Below are 18,346 nucleotides of genomic sequence, written 5' to 3' on the forward strand. Positions count from 1 at the left end.
TTGGGATCAAATTTGGTCGTAAAAGGCAATTACGATTGCTGTACCTGTGTATTACAATAGCAAAAACATTTGATATTATTTATTTCTATTTAATGTCGTCAACTTTTCATCATTGCACGAATCCTACTATTCCTACGACTGTATATTGGTGAACGTGTAAATCAAGATATTTACCCGGGCCTTTTCTTGTTTGAGTAAAATGTGGGTCTGGCACCTACGTCCTAATGAAAAAACTTAGGGAGATTTATAAAGCTTTCCTACAAGTACCATCCTTTAACGTTCATTGTAACGGACATTTAAATTTTAAATGGTTTCTTTTTGCGTAAAACTCAACAAACTTTGATTACTAAAATTGTTCTCTTAACCTCTGTATCAAAATAAAAACAAAACATTACTAAAACTCTCGGAATCAGGTAGCTACGCTCTCATCCAATCCTGCCAATGACCTCGGTTAAATTACAAACCATTTGTTATTGAGTGGGCTGTCATTATAAAGTCGGCATTATCTCATCGTTCACTCGGTGGATGACGTCAGCAGACCAGAGGTGCGTTTTTGCACTTCTTTTTGCTCCTTATCGAGGGACATGTTAGTCTGATAACACTCTGAATAATATTTAATTATGTTTTCGTTTTTACTACTCAATGACGTAAATTCAAATTACATAAAGAGAATTAGCAGTAGAATGCAAATTATCCCTATATTATTTCCCGTGAAATGTATATTCTATCAGATTTCAGGCGAGACTATTGTTTATTAAGTGATTCATGCGTACCGCTTTTGCTTATCCCTTAAATAAGGAAAAATCATTACTCACAGTAATATTCTACGTAATTCAGTCAATCTCCTACGGGAATTTCATTGTCATTCTAAGATAAATGCGATTGTGAATGTAGAACTTTAAAAAAATCATCAATATTGTAATAAACAGATTGACGACGGCTTTACAATGTGGATAGGTGGGGTGTTTTGTCACAGCGTGGCGCGATAATTTTCGCTTAACAGTTACAGTTGAACGTTAAACGGTTTAACTGTTGAGCCGCGAACACTTTACAACTGCCCGCTAAATCTGACGCCCGCTAAACTGCTTATTTATTTGCAATTCCGCATTGCTTACGGTGTGGTCCACACTTTATAAGCAACGACTCTATAAAATGGAAGTTTGTCCATTTTACAATTCATAAAGTATGTTTTGATGATGCTAATATGTCAAGATAAAACACATTGTTTGTCTCGAATATTGTCAAGCGTAAAGATAAGGATTTTTAAACAAAGTTAATTAATTTACGTCAGTTGTTTAAAGTAAAGTTAAAATTATAAGATTGGATAAATAGATCTGTAGTGATCAATGTAATAAGTTTTAGGTCAAACAATGTGCTACTTTTCAAGTTTAGTAAGCAGTTCTTAAAACTTTAAGATGTAATAATATGAACATTACAGACTTACATTAGCTTAAAAGAATAAAATAAAACTCGCGTCCGTGGGAACAGGTTTATTACAATGGATAAAAGACCACCACTACGAGTGTAATATGACCGTCAAGCTTGCAACCTGTCACTTCAAGCTCACTGATCATGTTACGCTACATCCTTTTGTTACCCGCATTTAAAATTGTTCTAGTACTCGATAGCCGTGGGTGTCTACTAAAGTAATCGTATAAAACTGTCTTGCCTCTCATTTTCCTTGGAGAAATTAAGAACGAAGTATTTTGTATTGATATTTCGGGAATAGGAAGTCCCGGTAAAGGTTAAAGTGTTGTTTAAAATGAAATTCAAAACATCGATGATATACTGAGGTATATAAATAGAATTATAACTCATGGGTTCACGCAGAAATTATTCATAATCGGACGTTTGATAGTTGTGGGAACGCAGTCGAGATACGCTGTGGTGTGACGGAAATTATCCATAACCTTATCTCTTGTTCAGACGGGAACATTCTAGATCAAATATTGCTGCAGGAGGAAGTGCTATAACCTGCATACTTTCACGGTATCAGTGTATGGTAGACACAAATTAAAACGATTAATGGTGCAATAACCTCATCGAATGTCAAAAAACGCAATATAGTAATTTTCCTGATACATCTATTAAAAATTAATGTGAAACAAAACTTTATTTCTAATTCCCGAATGACTAAGACTATGAAATGACTAAGGTATTGTCTGCACGCAAACTTTATGCCGGAAATTCCTTCCTCCTTGTTTCCTCTTTTAGATATCGAATTTCTTCAAATTTCTTATAAATGTATTTTAATCTACATTTATTTATGCAAATCTGTAACACTAAGAAATTTTGTACACGTGAATATTATGCATTAAAACATAATGTTAAATTAAACCTGTCATTGTCAATAATTTTTGAACAGCAGAGCAACCCCACGTAGATTGCGTGCGGCTAGGTCAATGACCTGTAACTAAAGGCACGTTAACGCAATGTGTCGATCATCCCCTCTCGACCGGAACTTGCAAGGTTCGACGGACGACCTTTGTGTACAACTCAGTGACCTTGGATTACGTTTAATGGGGGTTGAGATTTTTTATTAAGAATTTAAACATCGGATTTAATGAATTATTAATCGAATAATCACTTACACAATTTGTTCTATATGGCTCAATCTTGAAATATACAACCAGCGATGTATTTTAAAACCGTTAGAACTAGTTGGCCCTTACTATTTTCATAGTTATAAATTTGAACGCTGGGACTATCCCAACTTATCCATAAAGACGTACAGGATATAGGATTATTTCACCATCTGTATTTAACTCGATATCGGCGGTAATTAATCAAACAATTCAAAATGCACACGGAGCAAGGCACGGCTACATCGTTAGCGTATTTTGGTGCACTGTGGGTGGCGGCTCCATTTCGCATCGAATCAATTACTCGGTTTATTGTCCGTTGGATAACTTATTATCCTCGACGAATATTGAAATTTATTACGCCTGTCGTTGATTCTAATTAACGTTTGCTTTTGTCTAGATCTGTGCTTTGTCATGATGAGCGATTTGGTTGATATTAAAATACAGTTTTTGTTTTATTAATTTTTATTCTGTCCATGTCATTCTAGTTTGTGGCGTACAATGATTGTCATCGTATATTGAACTAACTCTATATTAGTCCTAATTTTATTCTATTTTATACTAAAGTAGTATAGTAATACAATTAATTACTTATAATAAGACCTTTAATGGCTACGGACGACGATTGTAATGGTTTGGCCTCTGATACAATTGCCTTTCTTTAATTCGTTTGACTTAAAAAGTAGTTGTGAAATGTTAAGTATCAAGGTGGCCACATAATATGGCAAATAATGACAATAATTGCTATTTTGTTTACAATCCCGGAAATGTAAGATAACATAATCTTAATCTTTGCTTCCTTTTTCCTCTTATCGTATAAACGATTTATGTGTTTAAATCAAAATACTTTGTTTAAGGAAAGCTTGCAGTTTAACAGAATTTGAAATGTTGTTTTTAGTTATAAACCGCGGTAACATGCGTGTGTTTTCTCGATATAGATTTTACCACTCACCTCGGTACTGAATCAAAACCAGGTTCAGATAAACACATTGAAATTAACGCGTGCAGACTTCTTTGTTTATGTAAACCTACCTTCAACACAATTTTTCAATCAATTGTTTATGATTTTGTTCATTTCTCTTAATTTGAATAACAAAATCTTCAACTTTTCAGTATTTACGCTTCGGGACAACGTGTTAAACAATCGTCGAATTCAACCGTGAAAATAACAAAGCTGTTATGGGACTTGGCATAAACGTATACAGCGTTTAAGACCAGTCGCCAGTATTTAATGGGCTTCCAAACTTCTTTTCAGTTCTCTTCCCTCGTTAACTCTGGTAATATTTCTGCGGGGGTGGGAAGGTCAACTTTTATTGGTTTATGTGTAAGCAAGAACCGCGGTCAAGGTGAACCAGGCGCCACTACGGAATTGAACGAAAATAAACAATCATGAAAACGTTATTCATTTGTTTGTGTCTGTTTCATGTACAGATGTTTTCTCAGTGAGAGGTAACTAGTTTATATCAAAAATATTTATGTTTAGTTCAATAGTATTAGTATGATAAAAAAGTTTAATTCAATTAGTACCTATGCATAATAGGTTTTCACAATACATATAATAATACGAACTCACAACGTAAATGAGAAAAAAAATAGTACACTACAGCGTTAAAACTCAATAAACAATTTCGTTTCTTAAATTGTTATCTAATTTTCCACCGTGGCTTATTTACCTGGGTAAACATGTCGAAAATTAACATAAAATGATCGCCAGCCAAACGCTTACCAACAAATTAGAATACATAAGAGAAATAAATTACGTGTATTTTGGTAAATATATAACCATACGTGCGAAACCGGGGCACGTCTCTACTGTTTGATGTAATCCAGCTCCGAGGAATCGCGGAAGTATTAGCTCGGGTAATTTATTGACACGGCTGCCCCCGCGACGCTATTTTAATTTTAAATTAAGCTTATATTTTAGGCGACAGCACAAATTCGAACATCGTCTTCTCTATCTCTGTTTACGATTATTTTTTTGTAATACACATTTCGTGCCTATTTGGTATTTTAAGTCTTAAGTAATACCTATATGGAATTTAAAGTCTCCAAGTAGATTTTATTTTGGGACGAAATTTCATGAAAAGCGGATAAAACAGATTAGTGTTTTATGATAAGATTTTAGTATTAAAATTAATTCATTAATCAATTCTTTAAGCTGACATAAATGCTTTACAAAGTATTCTTTCCCTGTCAATTGTAGGACAATATGATCCATTAAAATGTAATGTCTTTAACTTGAAGTATGCTTGACATATCATTTGTTTTTTTTTCTAGATACAAATTTACTTCTGATTCGCGAGAACTTCTGAGCAGATATTGTTCGTTTTCTGAGATGCGCTAAATTATGACTCTGGCAATCTACATTGATGCTTGTTTTTTCCCTATCTTGTGTCGCTTCGCAGAAAAGCGATGAGTGTTGTAATTAGTTAATTTAGTTTTCTTTGTCGAAAATTGTTGATGTTTTCCTGTCTCAAACTTTCTATATCTTTGGATTTTTCTTCCCTATAAAGAACGCAATTGGCCGGTAAATGTAAGTAATGTTTTGTAATTTATACGGAACCAAGAAACGTATCGAGAAACAGGAGGCCAAATAACTTAAAACAATTTCTTATGAATTTGTAACAAAGATACAGCGATTACAGTTTAAATGTCATATCCTTCAAGGAGTAAGGACCGAAACGAACGTGATTCCGGATCAAAAGGCGATTGTTCCGTACCATTTATCACCGGTCCACGGTCTACGGGCCAAACAAATGGTTTAAACGGTACCGACAAAGTAAACTGTGATCTAAGTTATAACGAATTAAGATAAATATTACATCGGCGCAACGTTATCGCCATTATCGGTCTCCGCACGCGCCTCTAACGACCGTTTGTATGATTTACAACGTACTCCTTTGAAGGGTACCTTTGTTGGCTTAACAGCTCCCAACACGATTACACAATCGGCCCGTTTGACGTTTGCTGAAGGTTATCTCGCATTGCACGTTTTGCTGCACTGTTAAGATGATTGTACACTCGATTCCTCGTAATTATGATAATGATTATTGGTGTATGTGCCATTGTTATAAAAACAATGCATATAGTTTGTGTTTTTACGCAGTTAGATGGGATAAAAGTATATTACGGAGGTTTAGACTACAAAGGTTTTAGTCAAACCTAAGTAAACTTTTAGGCTTCTTATTCATGTGTCACAAAAATGTTTTTGCGTTTGTGAAGTTTATTTGTTTGAAACATATATTGCCTTTTACTAATACTATGACGTCACCTTAAGGTGACCGGTCTCATTGTACGAGTACATACTTGTAGGCTGTAGAGCGTACGGCTGTGGTATTTCACGTTCTCGATCTTTCCGATCGTATCGAAGGCGTGCAATTTGCCACTTGAGATGTTGAAAGGTTCAACAGCTCTATTGATTCCGATGTATTGTTGTTGAACACGTTTCGAGTATTCGATTTGCATTTGACTTTGTAACACATTTGTTTGTTATTATAATATTTTACTTCTGTTTAAGAAACTCATATTACTTTTAGATATACTTCAAGGCGTATGGTTGTTTTCCTACTTAAAGAGGGTAATGTTTATGGTCTTACACAAAGCTTACAGAATGACAATATTGGCTAAACTGAATGAAGATGTGGTTATCACTGTCAGTATTATCGGATTTTTTTTTATATTACAGGTTATTTATGACTAAATGTAGTGGTTACATTTATTGCAATCTTTCATGTTATTAACTCAATTGTAACAATCAAATAAGCGATTGTCTGTCCTTAAGTGAAATAATAGTAATATTTACGAATGTCCGAGACACCATTACCGACGCAGCCGCTGGCGTACCGGTAGTTACCGTTAATGTGCAATTGAAAATGCAGCAACAGCATACATTGCAAATAGACACTGATGCAATAAAATAAACCGTGACAGTAATAAGCATAAATGCTGCAGGTTTATGCTATCGGAATCATAGAGTGACTTTGACTTTAACGATGGTACGACCAGCTGCACGATATTGTAGAGTTTTTATGTTTGCTTGTTTTATAGATTCACAATATCTACTTATGTGGGTTTTATTTTGTTGAATTTGATCATCGGCCTTTATTTGCATAGACATAGGCTTAACCCTTCCACCATATGCGAACCTCCGCCTTACGATTCCAACGACTTCCAAAGATTGCAGTCCACCTGGATAGAGAGCGCCTCACGCCCCTTGTGGCCTCCGTTCGAAGACTTCTCTCCCACCTGGCGCTCGCTGTTCCAATAAAAACATGAAGTTCATAAATAATTACCGAATGTATCCTCAGTAACTTGTAGAATTATCCCGTCGTTAAGATATGAAGTAATTAATACTAATATAGTTATGAGATTTGATCCAGTGTTTTTAAAGTACAGGAAGAGTTTAAAATAAATTATTTACAAGTATCATATCATATTATCAGTTTTTTAGATAGTGTAAAATGTTAAACGTATGGTAATGGAGATTCCAGTTGCACAAAATGCTTTCTATACAGTGTTATCTTGACTGCATATCAATATCTTATAGCTTTGTGTTTACATATCCATATTAAAAGCATTTGACCACACCATGTAGTAATATGTTCCTACTATTTGTTGCTAATTCGCTACAAATAACATAAATAATCCGTCGTATTGATATCTTGCCAAGTGTATTCATGTTCTGAATTCCGCGAGCAGACGGAATTTTAAGATGTTAAATATTGAATTATTAAACGTAATGATTATTTTGGACGACAGCCTAGAATTTGTGTCTGCGAATGTAATTCACTTTTGCGCATATGAGATTTTATTTATGTTTTCGTAAAGTACGATTACTATCAACGCAGTACCAGAATGAGTCACGGTCAAAAAGTTAGCTTGATATTGTAATGAAATATGTATTTTGTGTAAATTTCGTAGAAGTTTTTCGTCTGTCAGTATACCTTTATTTACTTTATAGTGATATCGCGTGTTACCAAGAACTCTATTGGAATGACTCACTTTAATAGCAACTTCTGTACAAAGATGAAGATTTAGTCAAATAATATGCCAGTTTTATAGAATACCAACTGTCGGCGCCGATTGTATCCGCGCGGAAATAAGAAAAACTTAATTAGTAGTGTTATCGTTCTTCCAGACCTCTACCCCAAATTTCAACTAAATCCGTATAGCCGTATGGAGATATGTAATATACATCCATTTCAATTTTCGCAATTATAATATTAGTAAGATATGATTATACGGTGTCGTAATTTGGGCTGCTTTTATTATTAAAGAACCACACAGCGTCGGCAGTTCGTAATTTAATTATTTTGTAATTATAAATCGTATGATCGACTTTCCCAACCTTGGGTACGGCCGAGGTTTGCGACCTTGCCGACTCTGGAGCAAAATTAAAGTATAGTTACATTAATGTAGCATGATGCAATAGTCAGGTGATGTTAAACAAACATTAATTATATTAGACTAGCTGTTCCAGCATTTATCCGAATGAAATTATGAAAATAATATTTTATTGTTTACATTTTTCAAATTATCAATAGCAAATGTCAAAATGACATGACCTGACAAATCTAAGCAATCTTGCTTCCTTGATGTTGGCAACAACTTATGGTCTCTTTCCCACATTAGGGTTATTATCCAAATATTTACCCCCTAAGTTTAATTGCGTGAAAATATATAGCCTAAAGCGTGACGTAATTGGAGGGCGTTTTCTTAAAACAAGAATTATTCAAAAATATGCTGTAATTGCTGACATCTTAGGCTACAGAGAAGTGTGTGTTTACGCTTTATTATAATAGTATAGATTGAAGTTTAATTCATATTCATTTAGTATGCGGAAAAGAATTATATAAATTTAATCTTGTGGATACTAACTTGACTTGGTCATATTTTTATCAGGCTTTAAAGATGTGACAGACAAAACTTTTAAGTGAAAGGAACGAATCAAAAGCCTATAAAATCATAATATCATTTCAGATTAAAATATCGTTAAATTTTTTATTTCTCATTTACAAGATAACGCGTTTATTTATTTATATTGAAATAAAAATTGTTTACTTATTTTTTATATGAAATTCACTTATATAGCAGTCAACTTTATTTATCGAAACTTTGTTTCCGATTTTGATACGAAGTAGGTAATAAAACGATCGTTTTATATATAAAGGCATAATAAACATGACGATTTAAGATGTAAAGTACTGTCCAAGAATATTTAATTTATAAATGTACTTTGCGGCCATAAAATATTTGTACACAAAACCAACGGAATGACGTAACAGCTTTATAAAGTACAAAACATACTTTAGAGTAAAACTATTCTATATGAGGATATCTAAGATTACATCTTCATTATTCTATAACAGTGAGTCCCTTAAGATTTCCCTTTGGGAACTAAGCGGAGACCCTGAGTTCTACGGAGGACTTAACGGGAGTGTACTATAGCAGTAAATAAAGTAAACATTTGTAAGGTGTTGGATAACTTTGGGAATCTCTGCTTTAAAATTTGACGTGAAAATTGCAAAGTTTACGTAACTTTTCACATATTAATCCGCTAACAAACAACCGGAGACTCGAAATGGCGCTTCAGTTATTACATGTCACGGAAACAATCAGCGAGTCTGCCAATAAGTCTGTTGATGCGTAACGAATTATAATTACGTTGATGTCATCCACTTTGGACCTCCTTCGTACGTAACTGCCATCGGCAACACATTGTACACACTGTACGATGTATTGTCGACGGATGACGTCATCAGAGTTATTACCACCTCTATATTAACGGTTAGATCACGGAAGGTCTCTAAGTGGTGAGACGATTTGCGTCATTGATCTTAAGAGCATTATAACAAAGACGGGTTATTAATTGTAATAAAAAGTAATCGTGGAAATTTTTTACATTTAATGAAGGCCATAGTATAAACATTTGATGGAATTTCTAATTAATTGTTTTACGTCTTCACCCAAAGTGGTTTGGTTTATAGAAAGAAATTGAGTTCAATTTTTCCGTTATTAATTTTTAACTAGGTAGGATGTGGTATTTACCTTTGTCTCAATTACAAACTTCCGCACAAACTCGACCTCAAACACCGTGACGTCACCATACTCTGTTTTCACGGCTTCTTTAGAATTGTTATGAAAATTAATTTATCGCATACAAAATTATATTTAGAAATTATAACCTTCATCACAAACAACATTCAACAACAAAACAGGGGTCATGTTTTGTTTTGCAATAAAAAAAAAATATATTAACGACTTCCTTTGATTTCACGAAGTATAGAGCTTTTTTAACATCTTTTATTGACTGAATTACTCACACATAAAACATTTTGTATGATTTCAATTAGACTCGGGATAAAATAAAGTTACAAAAATAAAATGTATCCTGGGGAAACTACCTGCTAAACATTACTCTTTAGAATAAACAAAATTCAATCGACTTTTACTCAGTGATTTTAAATAAAGATTCACGGTCAAGATGTAAAAAGTTTGAGAGCAACTGGTACAGGGTGGCCGTTAACCGAGGCATTTCATTCACATGCTGGCTACGTTCCGCGCGGAGTATTCTCGTTCAATGACGTGATTCACTATAATTGCCAGTTTTCCCCCACTTAAGATTGAATGACTGGATGCACACCAGTTTCCGTGTAGCTCTTTATTCTCCTAGACTTTTTGATTGACGCCTGAATGCTCTTTATTGTCTTAACACTGAACTGCTCAAGAGACTAGAACTCACGTCACCGTTCTTTGTTCTGTACATTACTATGTGAAACGATTCCCAGCTCTAGATACGATTGAAAGACAAAGGTCAATTTTACTGCTAATACAAAATAACGTATCGTGAAAAGAATATTCTTGTTACGTCTGTGCATGATAGGTCTAATACTAAACCGATACGTATAATTATGCTTGCTTGCGTTTACCTCAATACAAATGACACCTCCGTTGCCTTGCCACTAACTGAACATCACTGCTTATGTATCTCTTCACCCCGCTGAGAATGTTCTGCTTCGCTCGGCTGTTTTTAGCTCTGTATAATCGAAGTTTGAATAACCGACAACTTTTTTGACAATGCAAGGCGGGATATTATATGTTGAGTTCATATCTGATGTAGAACACTGAAGCACAAATGACTTCACTGAATATAGTCACAACAACTAAAGTAGTACGATAGATTATCAATTCTAGTTCCATTTTAACGACTTATCTGCTCCAAAAACATCATTAGAACATGTTTTCATAGTTTAAAGTGGTAGCTGTCGTAGTATGTTTGATGCGTGCGTGTACTTTGGAGCAGCTAGGTCATGGTGATCGATTGTAGCCGAGGCTAGGGCTGTGGTGACGTGGTGGTGTGTCTCCAGCATCAGCGGGCTGGCGCTGGCGCTCGGCGGCAGCGGGTCGGGCAGCCCCGCGTCGGCGACGGAAGCGCGTGACAACACAGCTGCTTCATCCCGCGCGCCCTCACCGCCGCCCTCTGACAGGCAACAGCACTCCAGGTAGAAAGCGCCACGCTAGGAACGTTTTGGCTTATGTGTCCATGGTTGTTTTTGTTCTATGACGATACACGCTAGTTATTGATAACTGTTTGGTTTTTTTTACACCAATTTTACAAGTTTTTGCATTTTAACCGTTATCAGAAACTAGCGTCTTGTTTGTTTGCTTTACCATTAAGACGTGGTGTCGGTGTTTCTTTGTTTTTTTTTTCTAGTGGTTTTGGTTTTTCTTTATTTTGTCAATAGGTTATTATTACAGCCTTGTGGAAATTTTGGTGCATGCCTAATTTATATCAGTTCATTGTTCAATGTTGTTGGTGTAGGTATGTGATTGCCTTTTTAGTTCTTGCAAACTAGATTGTAGTGTTTATTCGTATTATTATAGTTCAATTAAGTATTTATCGTGAAATGTGATTTCTTTATGTACCTTGAGGATAGACTACTTGCATTAAATCGCAAACTACGAATGTATGCGGCAGTTTATAAATAATTCAAGACGAGAATTAAGCTTAATTAGCGTCGAGGAGCCGGCCAATGTCAATGTCGTATGCCGCTGTGAAAGGGCGGACAAATGACTAGAGCCATCTTACTTTGAATAAATCCTAATTACTGCATTGTTAGTGTTTTTATGAGAGGTAATTTAGTCCACTCGCTTAGAATTCTCAGGTACTGAACAGCCGTCGATTAAATGATGTTCTGTTGTATATTAAAAACCAACCAGACTCACAAAAAGAGCCGTGACTATTGGAAAACATTACATATTCTTTCAGTTTACTGATATTTTATATTGGGGCATTAGAAGATTTCGCAATTCATAACAGAAAATGAAAAAAATAATACATAATGTGGTATTCTTCTCCGGCTCTTAATTTTTATATGACAACGATAAAATGAAGAACTAGCAATACACTCAACACGCTACGCAACGTTATTCAGCGAGACAATTATGTCATATGCACCTCTCACATGCCCTAATCTCTCGGCGCCCTGTCGAAGTAATTTAGTTCAATGATATCTATTTTAGTACGCTTTGTACTTGTACTATTAAAGATCAGATGACATTTTCAATGATAATGAAACTGGCTCCCATAACGATGCAGTTTATCCTTTACGATGTAATAAGCGATTGACATAATAGGCTGAAGGATGCATTTTCTTGTAATGATCCGAAAACTCTACTTTTTAATATAAATGTAGTTTCGTGGAGTTCCTAGGCTTAAGTATATTTAGGATTAATTATTCTCGACTATGTTTAATCAAAACAAACATTAACTTATGCATTTGACGAGACCAAGGTCTAGTTATTTCAATAAAAATATTTCTACTCGTTTTAAGACTGGCCTATAGGATATGTTTATGTAGGTCATTTTATTAAAGCGTTCCGTAGACATGGTCAGAAAACAAACGTTTTGTTATCCTGTAGTTTGTATCCTTTCCACGAACAATCGCAACACGATGAATTCAAATGAGACAAGCTTATCTGCCGTCGATTGTTATGTTCTCTGTTTGTCGTTAACACAATATCTAGAATTAAGTAGCACCAATGATTATGTGACTTATGACCGCTTTTACTAGGACCTAAAGTATTCTTAAATAGGTGTTTCTATGGTTAAGGGTCTCTGTAAAATTGTGTTGGTGAAAACGAAATTCTGACTTTGTCCCCCTCTACATGCTGCTTAAGGGACTGGAAAATGTCCGTTGATCCTAACATCTTGTTATTTTGTTCTTCTAGAATATTACGAATGAGTGAGTCTGTATATTTTTTGTCACATAAAAGGTGAATTCAAAGACAAATAATGATAAGACTTGTATTTTTTTAGTGATGACTGTTTGAAATATTTAAGTAAAATTAAAAGCACAACGATCAATGAATGATTAATTATGCTGTCCTTGTGCGTTAAAGTTTAATGATGTTATAAATATAATGGATATTGCTTAACTTTTGGTAAAGAATATGAAATATGAAAAGCAACAAACAAGTTAACCTCGGCTAAAAATAAGCCTCTATGTTGTTTAAAGAAATAAGAATGTTATTTGTGTAATTCGCCACCTTTATAGACACTGAATTTGCTTTAAAAAATTATTGTTATTATTATAACAGTCTTGTGTTTGAAAGTAAAGTGAGCTTCAAAAGAAATGTTAGATGTTTTTATGCGAAAACATACTTTTTACATCTGCATCCTTGCGTTGGAAAAATGAACTTACTGAAAGAAATTAGTATACAAAAATCATTTTTAAGTGTTTACTCGCGTCATAACTTAAAAATAGAATTGGCGGCTGTCAATAAAGTACGATGTTTTTTTTTTTCAATCGGCGTTTTCGGCTGTGGCCGGTAGATGTCACTGCAAGGGTATGCGTGGTAAGGTGCGGCGTGGCCAATGCACCGACGCTTTATGTTTTTTATGCCGTTGCATGTAATGAATTTTTAAACGCCGACATCGTATGTTTATAAATGTCTAACAAATAACACATAATGATATATGTAGAGACGTTATTTCTAAAGTATCATTTTATCATCACATTCACAAGATGTATTTCCTGTGAATGTGTTATACGTGTTTGTGGTGTAAAGTAATGATGAAAAGAATTAACTCTCTCTTAGATTTATTAAAAGTCATAAAAATAAAAATTTACTATAGATAATTGTCGGATTCAATAAATCATTATTCGTACTTCTTACTAGTATTATAAATGGGAAAGTTAGTTTGTTTTCTAAACTAGTAGAAGGATCTAGATGAAATTTTGCTTGTAGAAGACAGTCTGGAAAAACACATAGGGTATACCTTAGTTTCTTAATTCCACGCGGGCGGAATTGCGGGCGAAAGCTAGTTTATTTATACACTTGTCGGATTATGTTGGGTGAAGGGATTTTGATGGCAGGTTAACAAGTGAGTGTCTGCGAATTGAATTGTCTGGTCGCGACGCATGTGCGGACGCAGCCCCAGCCTGCACGCTTCACTTGTTACCCCACACTCTGTGCGGAAGTTGAAGCGAATAATGCATGGATCTCTATACGATGCCATTCAAAACACGATGTTGACGAGGGGGCTATAGACAATGTAGTACGGAATGGAAATAGCGACGCGACCATATATAATATGACACTTGACAACTATTCAACTACAAGTTTGATACTTATGTACATTTTGAACGACACATAAATCTTTTTTTACATGTAATTATTAGTCACGATAGCCAATGGTTTTTTAATTGTTATGCATATACTTGTAACTTGTTTTTGAATATATGAGTTTGAAGACACCTTCTAAATAGCTAGAAAAGAATTGTGGTATAACAGTAAACAGATTTTAAAAGCAGTGGTTTTATAAAGTTTGGTTCCACCTTCTACTCGTACTTCAATATATGCTAAATGCAAATTTATGTAATTGAACACGCCTCGCTAACACAGAATTCCGTGTAACAATTCATACTTTTGAAAAGTAATTTGTATTTGCGTTGTAATTTCTTTGACTCGTTACTTTTAAATGAACCGTTATTTTTGCGTGGTAACGAAAGGCGGAGTGAGTTCGATGGCCGGCGAAAGCCGCAATGTGCCGACCTCATAGATTCGCTATTCGCGATTTATCATGTTACACTGAGCCTGTCAATCAATTGTGTTTAGAAAACTAGGACGGCAATGTTTCTTGTTTTTTCTCGGACAGTCCGCAATGTCCAATTGTCGATACAACTGTAAGTGCAGATCCGAGAACATTAATAAAATGTTTATAAAATACATACATTTATTTCTTATTAAAAATACACATTACATTTATTGTGAGTTTACCAGTGGTTGTATTTTTTGAAAGGCACATAAGCACCGCTGTAACATAAAAATAATTCAAAATATTTACAGTTTCCCTATGTCGTTGTTGTAGATTTTTTTTTAATTTATGGTTATCCTGAGCCTGTCATAAAAGCTAGAGCAGTAACAGAACAGTTAAGCGGTGCGGATTATAAAACCACTTGTACGGCAAACGTAAGTGTTCCGTTCCTTAAAAGAAAACCCGTAAGCGGTGTATTGCGATATTTCAGTAGTCACGTCGGATTCTGATCACGACTGCGCTATAAAGTATAGAGACAAGGAGAAAGGAAAACAGTGCTAATCACATGGTACTTGGATCTAGTTTGATAAGCACAAGGCTTCATTTTTTTCCTCTCGCCTTAAAATATATCAATGTCTACATTTGCTGCTCCCTCATAGCAACAAAAGTTTTTCAAATGACATTGAAACCTGTCTGAAGAGGCTGTAATAGGATCCTCGAGATTCTTCCAAGCAGCCAACCGTGCAAGGACTCATTCTTATACGAGATAATTGTCACAAAGAACATAAGCACTCTACAAGCGCAATAAGGTTCAGATCACCTTGAACCGGAGCTGATGTTCTGGAGAAATCTTGGCAACGTATGCGGTTACCTTTCATTGTTCCACAGCGTCATTGTAGAGTTTCCATATAATTTAATGCCGTTATAAATTGCGTATTCAATATCAAAATTACCTTAAGTGTTGTTGATTATTATACCTTGTGTTGTTCTCACAGAGGTTTTCTTTAGCATATTATTGTATTTATAAAAATAAGTAGTAAATATATATAAATAATTCATAAGTTTCTATTATATGTTCAGTTTTTTTGTGACATTCTAAAAATATTGAGAACATATGAACGAAGAATTATATGGAAACATGTAGTCATGGAATAAACGACAAATAATTCGTGAAAATTTCAACCTTACTTGAAATAGGTGTTATATAAAGATAATTATGTAGTAGTCCGATAACAAATTCCATATTAGTTTCAAATACTTTATTAAAATTAAACAGCTTTTACTTATCTTTGTTGACATACAAACCCTGTTACATTTTAAGAGTGCCGTTTTCTCTCATTTGTTGTCATTACTCGGTTTAATTTTAGATCGATTTTTTCACTTCTTCCGTCAAAGTTTTTACTTTTAAATAGTCTATTACGGTCAAGATCTCGTTATTTATGGTTTATTGAAAATACTTTATTTTAACTTGAAGCAAGTGTAAGTACTACGTAAGCAAAAATGCTTTGTAAAATATTAATGTGTCAACATTGATTTGTATTTCTTAATATTCTGTAACCAAAATTAATTCGTTTGTAAAGTACTAAATGAATTAAGATAATTAAAAAATTACTAGCCATTGAAATGAGTCACAAAAAACATGTGAAAGTGCAAAAGTTTTGGGACCACATAAAATGGGAACGATGCACATTTTGTTTTCATTAACGTGTTACATAGATTAATTTTCAATTGAATTTGAAATTCTATTTGTCCGTCTAACAAATGAGAACATTTTAAAATAATGCAAATAAACATGTGGTTCGTCGCCTTAGAGTGTGATAGTAGGCCATTCGGAATGTCGTAATTTGTCGCTCGTACTCCTGAGACAAGTTCTAAAGAGGAACGAGATATTTTACGTAAGCTGTGGTCATTAGATAAAGTGCTAACGTTTTAATTTGATGGATAATTAGAGCTGTGGACGTGTCGACCTCGTTTGTAATTTATAGGACACCAGTATGAGGTACTGGAGTTGATATAACAGATTAAATTATTTCTTTAAGGAATACAAACAAGTTACAGCATTAAATATATGACTTGAGAGAGGTTTCTTTAATAGTCTGTATTCGTTGATTTTGATAATCAATGTAAAACTGCTGCAAACTAAATAAAAATTAGCACGCATATAGTCAACTCCTCGTAGCAGTCAATTAATTAAAACAGACAGTGCTAAATGCGCTTTTGTAGTTTAATTAACTCCTAAGTGACATTGACCTCTGCCACAAATAGACGCGTACACACCTCTAATGACACATTGTAACTTCCCACGATGTTGACACCGAGCCCTAACATCGTCATATAAAGGTATTGTAATTCGTCATATAAGGCAATGATTATGCATATTACTGTAAAAAGTACTTCACAAACGTCACACTATAAAAACCAAGAGTTATAATGACTTGACCTATTCCTATGATGAAGTTCAAAACCAATTAAATTCCTGGAATTGTAACAAAGCTACATTTTTATTAGTTGTCTTAAATATTAGAAAATCATTTATTTATTTATTTATAATTTGGCTATGAAGATGGTTTATTCAAGTCACGTGTACACTGAATTCTGTTAGGCTGTGAATTATTTCGCACAAACTTCGACGCGTACCGTTACTTCTATCAGGGGTTTTGTATTGAATCCGCGGACCTCACTTTCTGTAACGGTCCGAGTTATCACGGTAAAGTTGCACAGTTAAAGTCTCAAGTTACGGGGAAGAATGTTTCATTGCCCGTCTTGTTAGATGCTAATCAAAAAAAGGACCGCCTAACACACTTATTTGTATAGAATTTCTAAAGTGTAAACTAAATGGAGTTACATCTCATACCATACACAAAAGAGACCAACGATAGTAAGAGAATATTTTAGTAAGACATCTTCATATATTAACAAAAAGAATAGAATAAGATACTAAAAATATCTACTATGTAAAATCACACAAATTGTAATGGCTTATTTGATCTTTGTGTCGTTATTATGTCTTTCTTTGCAACCCACGTCTCATTGTGTAGGTATACGCGGTCACGCTCGACACTAAGGTGATCTTCTATGCTAATTTTAGCACATTGAATTTAACACAGTAATGTCACTACTACAAAGTTTTTAAAATAAGCAAAAAACCCCCGCGCTTGTAGGTTATTAAATCTTGTTATTTAATATTAAATGCGAAAGTTTAGATGGATGGATGGATGTATGTTAGTTTGTAGCGCAAACGTCTTAACGGATCTCGATGAACTTTGTCATAGATGTAGAGTTTTGTTTTTTTTTTTTAAATTTTAAGCGGACGGAGTCGAGAAAGCTAGTGTTTAATAATTCTTTTTGGTAAAAAAATAAATGTTTACCATTGGTCGTTTAGGATGTTGCACACGTTTGCGTTAAAGATACAATTCAATGTACGTAACCAGAAGTAAGGTGAAATAAATTAAACTTAATGCCCATTGAATATCGAGAATAGATTGAGAAGTGATTATATTACGCGGTCTGGCGCATGGGGAGCAACGTGTCTTGTCGTCTTGTGTTTCCACCGGTATGAGTTGGCCTCGCTTGCATTAGTAATGTCTGACTTGTGATATCGAGCGATAAATTAATACATAATAATAAGCGAAACTTGTAAACAATGTTGTGATATTTGATCTTGATATTCAATTGAGATATTTTTCTACTTTTCTGATATAGGATGCATTTGTAATATCAGAAC

The 18,346-nt window shown here is 34.3% G+C and overlaps 1 protein-coding gene across 2 annotated transcripts in view; it reads left to right on the plus strand.

Moving 5' to 3' along the window:
• LOC106111856 (protein bunched, class 2/F/G isoform) overlaps positions 1-18,346 on the plus strand; it is a 114,912-nt gene that overhangs the window by 42,739 nt on the left and 53,827 nt on the right. Inside the window, exon 2 of one of the 2 annotated variants that reach the window (XM_013294012.1) lies at positions 10,949-11,083. The exons of the other annotated variant lie outside the window; for it this stretch is intronic. Coding sequence (XP_013149466.1) covers positions 10,949-11,083 — 135 coding nt within the window. The remainder of the gene's footprint in view (positions 1-10,948; positions 11,084-18,346) is intronic. 2 annotated transcript variants of the gene reach the window in all.

Source organism: Papilio polytes, unplaced genomic scaffold (assembly GCF_000836215.1).
Source record: "Papilio polytes unplaced genomic scaffold, Ppol_1.0 DF824146.1, whole genome shotgun sequence".
NCBI classification, from domain to species: Eukaryota; Metazoa; Arthropoda; class Insecta; order Lepidoptera; family Papilionidae; genus Papilio; species Papilio polytes.